Below are 6,587 nucleotides of genomic sequence, written 5' to 3'. Positions count from 1 at the left end.
AAGAGGAGATTCAGAGCGCTCCCACCATTGATGAGCACTTTTCTGAAAAGGACCTTCTGGACAGTTGCATCGAGGACAAGGGGGAAACACCTTGTGTAGGGGATGTTTGCCCACTGGTCGGCCCTGCTGAAGGTGATGGAGACCTCGGACCATGGGCGATAACGGGGGTTGGCGGCGGCGTCTTCCATAGTGATGGCGAGCACCCGTAGTGCGGCGAGCTTCCGTTCTCTTCTACTCTCGATGGAGGCGAGGCCCCCGAAGATGGTGGCGACCACCTTGTCATGGTCCTAGAAGGCATTGTTATTGCCCCCAGGTGGTCGACGGCCTCTGGCTCCGTCGTTGGCGTCGTCGTCAAGCTTTTTGTCCTAGAACTCCTTAGCCAAGCCGAGGCTGTTCTTCATCTTGTGTTTGGCATTCTTGTGGAGAGGGCACGGGCTGTTGAGGATCTTCTTGTATTGCTCATCATAGTTGTGCTTGGCTCGAGGTTCATTGATGGCGGCGACGATGTGGTCTGGCCAGCGGCGGTAATTTTGGCCAGACTTGGGTCCTTCTGGCCGATCACGACCACTGTCATGATGGTAACTGTGGTCGTCGAAGCGGCGTGTTGGGCGATGAGTGACCGCATCCTCGTGGAAGCATACCTTGGCTTCCTTGGCGTCGGCATTCTGGTTAGCGGTCGTGATCATCTCGTCAATCCCTGTTGGCGGCTTGCTATTGAACTTGGAGCGAAGCTCACAGTGATGGAGTCCTCGGATGAAGGCGGTGATAACCTCAGCTTCTATGATGTTGGGAATAGAATTCCTCATCTCAGAAAAGCATCGAATGTAGCTGCGGAGGAGCTCGGACGGCTTCTAGTTGATGCGGTTTAGATCATGCTTGGTGCCCGGCCGAGTACACGTAGCCATGTAATTGTCGGTAAAAACTTTTTTTAGCTCTTCCTGGGATCCGATGGAGTCTGGGGCAAGGCTTGTAAACCAGCTTATGGCGGCTGGCGTGAGCATGATGGGAAGATAGTTCGCCATGACACTAGTGTCTCCTCCGGTGGTGCGGACAGCAGTGGCATAAGCCTGTAGCCACTGTGTCGGGTTCATCCTTCCTTTGTAGGGCTCGACCCCAGTGATCTTGAAACCACGGGGCCACTGAAGTGTTCGGAGTGCCCTTGTGAAAGCTGGGGGCCCCTCGGGGTTGTCAGCGCCATCGTCTGCAGCATTGCCGTCGGCGAGTGGGTAGAGAGCTGAGTCGGGTTACGGTACTCTAGCTCGTACTCTTGGCGGCGGCGTACTTCTTCTTCATGGCGACCAAAGCGACGTTCGTCAATACATCGTCGTGCAGCTCAGAGATTGTTGAGGTGTACTCGGACATCCTGGTCGACCTCCTAGTCGCGTTGGCGGTGATGTTCGACGCGGTTGCCCCTAGATCTGCCCTAGAGGGGTTGCCTGTCGTTGTGGTGCTGGTCCGTGAAGCGACTTGGGCGGCGATTGGTTCTTGTGGTGACTGATCAGCAAATCAAAGTGGTGGAGTAAGAAGGTCTTTGATCCTGGCGGATCTCGTTGACCTGGCAATGCGCTGCTTTAAGCATTGCGGTGACCTTGGTGACCTCTAGTGTCTGTGAGAGCTGGGTGAGCTCGTTGGCGGCCACCGCCAGATTGGTGCTTGGGGTCTTGTAGACGTTGTGGCTATCAACGCGAACAAACTCGTCGTCGAGGTTGCGTTGGAGTGGCCTTCCTTCCGAGTCAAGTTGTTGCTCGGCCGTCGCAAGAGCAATCTCGTTTGCTCAGCACTGCGCACGGTTGACGTTCCTGTTCTCGCAGGCGGTGCATTCCTCCTCGGTTTCGCCATTCCGAGGGGGGCTATCGACGCTGACGTTGAAGATTGCGCCGCCACAGAATGGATGTGGAAGAAGTAGTTCGGTGGTGGTTTCGGCGACGGTTTTCGTAGATCCCTGGGACTCGGACTCCGGATTCTCCTCTGGGATAGTTTGGAGGGATGCTCCGGGATGTCGGCCGACATGCAGCATGTTGACAACCGGCGGGAGCTGGTCGGTGAGCTGGTCGACGATCTAGCTGGCGAGAGGATGGATGTCTCCAATCTGGTCGGCAAATTTGCCCCTTAGGGCATCTTGGTAAGTGGCGGCGGCGTTGGTGAACCCGAAGGGTAGGGCCGTAGCCCCTGGAGTTTCCCGAGCAGCCTCCGATAGATCTGGATCGGAGGGTAGTCGGCGTTGAACCAGAGTGTCCAGAGCCGATTCAGCGATGGAGAGGCAATCGGCGAGCTTCAGACCAACCCGATTGATAGATGCGATCAGATTGTCATTGTTGATCTACCTACTCTGGTAGCGAGGAAGCGGGCAGCGAGTCGTCGATGAAGGCGACCTCGGAGGCGGTTCTGAGATCGGATCTACAGTCATAGGTGTGAGGGTGATCGGCGCAGAATTGATTTGTACCGGCTCGAGGAGCTCTCCGACTCCGTCAGCGTTGATGATCCATGAGATCGATCCGACCGTGAAGATCTGGCTAGGCTACGGGAGAGACGAAGAGCCTGCGAAAAAAGCCATCTTGTTCGACAAGGAAACAGCACGCACACCCCTACCTGGCACGCCAACTGTCGATAGAATATCATCGGCAGTCCTCCGAGGGGTATCCCACGAAGGTATATTGATCGGCTGAGAAGTGTGTGATCAAGAACAAGAAGACAATAGAGACACACGAGTTAGACAAGTTCAGGCCATCAGTATGACATAATACCCTACTCATGTGGTCTGTTGATTTGTATTAGCTATCGTATGATATTGCATGAGTTTGGAGGGGGTCCCTGCCCACCTTATATAGTCCAGGGAGCAGTGTTACAAGTCGGTTAGATCTGAGAGATAACCGGAAAGTAATAACTGATTACAGGAATCTTGGGATCATACATATCCTAACAGATCTCGTAGTATCTTCTGGATATCTTCCAGATGTCTTGCGGGAGGCGCCGAGCAGAGTCGTGCCCCGCAAGGCTTCGTCTTGTGGGCTGGGCCTCCCTTGAGGGCGCTGGGGTATTACCCCCCACAACGAGGCCAGTATATTATTGTTTCTCAAACCAACTAGACTACAACCGAGATATAGCATGTTTCTCGAAATAATTTTTCTTATTCTATTGCTTATAAAAATGTAGCAAAAAAAGATTTAGTGCTGCGGTTCGAACCCAGGCCTTTGAGCTAAGTCACGCGCGTCCTAAACAGCTGAACCGCAATGGCGTTGTTACATGTTCTTCAGAACAATTATACTTGTTTCATTTCAAACACCAAGAGTTATACGGTAACAACTCGACGCCAAGATCTACGGCGCCGAGGCCTTTCCCACGTCGGCGCCAGGTCACCGCCACGTCCGACGCCTCGCCAAGACCTCGGCGCCATTGGTCATGGTGCCGAGACGTGTTTCCTCGGCGCCAAAAGCTATGGCGTCGAGGTCAGGGTCCATAGACGAAAATCAAACCACCAGGGGTCTATTTGTGAATATTTTTCAAAAAAAAAGACCAAAAAATAAAAAATTCGTCCGTAGCTTCACCTGCACTGTGGCCTCCATGACGTTGGACATCACCGCATACGTGACCTCAACGTTGCGGCTGGGGCCTGAAGAGCTTATGGTCCGAGTCACAGGTGGTTTGTCAACTTCTTCAACATACTTGCACAATCATAATATTCGACTTCTCCTAGTGACGTGAGGTTCTCCTAGATTTTTAGCATTCAACATTTAGTATAAATATTCCCTACCACATGACTCCTAGTGAGGATTCCTATGTGCTATAACTAGTGGTACTATTTTATTACTACTTAAAAATATTATGAGAACTCTACCATTTTGATAGTGTTGGGGTCGTAGCAATCCTATTCCCGTTTGATGGAACCACCGGCATCATCTTTGGTACTACCTGCAGCTGCTCCTGATGGGACGTCAATTTTGATGCCAAAGCATCCGGACGCAGAGATACTTGTGCAGGGTCCAGTCAGCACCAAGTCAACCATTCCCTACAAGCATGCGCTGCTTGTTTATATTACAAGACAAGAGGACGCGTGGACACCCGCAGCATAAACGTTTTCATTACACGTTGAGGGTTACACTATTTCTTTTAGGCGAATAGACTAAATCACTCCTACATAAACTATTTTAATAAGTTGTTGTCCAGGAACGGTTGTCTTTTTGTTGCCCCCTCGCTAGATATGGTTTTAGAAACGGGCTGCCCTAGAACTTGATTCCTTGGAGCAGTTTGGGTTACGGACCGCATCTGGAAACATAAACAATTCTAAGGGTGGTCGATGATCCAAAACACCCCTAGAAAATAGGTGCTACACAATAGGAAACACAACTTTTTCAAACAAAATCGTTAAAAGATGAACTTTATACCAAAACTCTAGAGACTCGATGAGACCTAACATTTTGTGGTTCACAATTTTTTTATTTGAGATTGTTTAGGGGTCTAAAATATACATTTCAATTTCTCAGATTTTTATTTTTTTAACTTTTGAAAGAACCTCAGATGTAGTCACGCTCTATACTAAAGTTGTAGTGCTTGACCAGATGTTAAACTTTGTAGCTAAAACTTTTTTATTTTAGATTACTTAGACACTAGAATATTCAATACAAAATTCATAGAAGCTAACAAAATGGATAGAATCCTATACTTGGTCATAACAAATAGTGTAGCATGCGTGGTGGTAGGGTGTGCTCATGCTAGACAATATGTCATGGGTTGCAATCCAAAGAAATTAAACCAGTGCCCGATCGACATGATTTTGTGACAACAAATTAAAAGGGATACAACAAATAACATGTGTTTATAATTTGGCGAAGTCTAGCACTACCGGAAACAGCAGATTTGCCGAGTGCCAAAAGATTTGCCGAGTGCATTCCATCGAACACTCGGTAAAAAAGTTGTTTGCCGAGTGCTTCAGAAACCACACTCGGCAAAATAATGGCACTCGGCATACCAATATCTTTGCCGAGTGCTGAAAAAAGACCACTCGACAAATTAGGAAAAAACACTCGGCAAAACAGAGACACTCGGCAAAAAAACCGCCATGTGGACATCCGTCAGTTAGTGTGCCGGCCATTAGGAGTTTGTCGAGTGTCCGTTAGTGACACTCGGCAAAGAAGTAAGTTTGCCGAGTGTTTTTCTTTAGCACTCGGCAAAGAAATAATTTTGCCGAGTGTTTTTTTGCACTCGGTAAATAAATAAGCTTTTTTCTCTTCTGGCCTTAAAACTTTATCTACTGTCCACATACAACATGTGGTACTCCATGTTAAGATTTGGTATATTTCTGGATCTATTTGCTATATTTAATTAATTTATTGTATTTCAAGGAATTTTTTGGTATAAGTCAAATTTGAATTGCAAGTGATTCAAATAATAGAATAAAATGAGTAGAAAAATGATATTCATGTTATTGAGTCCGGTGTGAGGCCTTACCTAGGAAATGAAAAGAAATTTCGAACATCTTGTTCAGGAAACACGACCACGAACGTGTGGCCGAATGGTTTTTAAATTCTAAAAAAAACAAACCAAGTCTGAAAATCACGAGATTTGTCAAGATCTCGTGATATCATACATGGAGGCCGTGGCAAAGCCACTATTTTCGGTACTGTAGATCGTATGGTGGGCAGATCCGATGCTGATCATTGAACACGAGGGAGACAGCTTTTAGTGCATCATCTGCACTTGTGATTCCCATGGACTCTAGCGTGCTGTTTTCAGGCCATCCTTGGTAGGCGTGATCCCTCCAGTCCAGCAGTGCTCTTGATATTACTTTCCAGTTCTGGCTGTCGTAATTGTTCAGTTGTTCGGTAAGTTCCGTCCCGTTCTCCCAGCCACCTGCCATGGCTTCGCGTACAGGTTCCATCCTCGCTGAATCGCAGACCATGATCACCAGGCCCACCAGTGACCGCTTGGCTTCCTTACTACTGTAGAAGTATGTGAAACCATGATCATCAGTACCTGTGAAGAGCGATAGCTCGCGCACGGCTTCCGCCATGAAGGTCTTGCCCAGCCTCGTGGGGCCCAGTATTTGATCCCTGTCCCTTCCGTAGTACCCCGCCCACTCGAGAATTTTTGAACTATATTCTCTTGGGAGCACCCGACGAGAGCCAGGCTCGTAGCAGAAGGCTCGATCCTGCATGTTGATGAATCCTATTACGTCCAAGTTGTCACACCGCATGACTAAGATTATCGATGACGTTTCTTCCACGCCCTCCGCTTCCGCTTCCAGTTTGATGTGAAACAAACTTTCTGGTTGGATGCGGTGATTGTCAGGAACTTTGCGGAGCACTTTGTTGTTGCTTGTGGATGAGAGATCTGGATGATCAGCCACGAGATTCCTGCAGTGTGGGTGGTCGGTCACCAATCTACGCAGCTCAATGATGAATGTACTGAATCCTTCTGCATCATTCCCAACCATGTAGGATATGTCAGGTTGCCACATCCTATCCATCTGCAGTACATATGTAGTAGTGATCAAGCAAAAGACTACATATGACATATCTGATGATTAGCGAAAAACAAAACAAAACATAAGGAAAGCATAAGAAATGTGTTGAGCAACGAGTGCTCAGTCA

The 6,587-nt window shown here is 48.4% G+C and overlaps 1 protein-coding gene across 2 annotated transcripts in view; it reads right to left on the bottom strand.

Moving 5' to 3' along the window:
* Positions 1-5,402: 5,402 nt before the first annotated feature.
* The window catches only part of LOC136483532 (uncharacterized), a 45,546-nt gene continuing 44,361 nt past the window's right edge, over positions 5,403-6,587 (bottom strand). For both annotated transcript variants that reach the window (XM_066480619.1, XM_066480620.1), the window contains one exon: positions 5,403-6,463. In XM_066480619.1, the coding sequence (XP_066336716.1) occupies positions 5,606-6,463 (858 nt within the window). In that variant the 3' untranslated portion in view covers positions 5,403-5,605. The remainder of the gene's footprint in view (positions 6,464-6,587) is intronic.

Source organism: Miscanthus floridulus, chromosome 9, assembly GCF_019320115.1.
Source record: "Miscanthus floridulus cultivar M001 chromosome 9, ASM1932011v1, whole genome shotgun sequence".
In the NCBI taxonomy this organism is placed as follows: domain Eukaryota; kingdom Viridiplantae; phylum Streptophyta; class Magnoliopsida; order Poales; family Poaceae; genus Miscanthus; species Miscanthus floridulus.
Note: the sequence above shows the minus strand (reverse complement) of the source record. Positions and strands in the feature narration are given on the sequence as shown.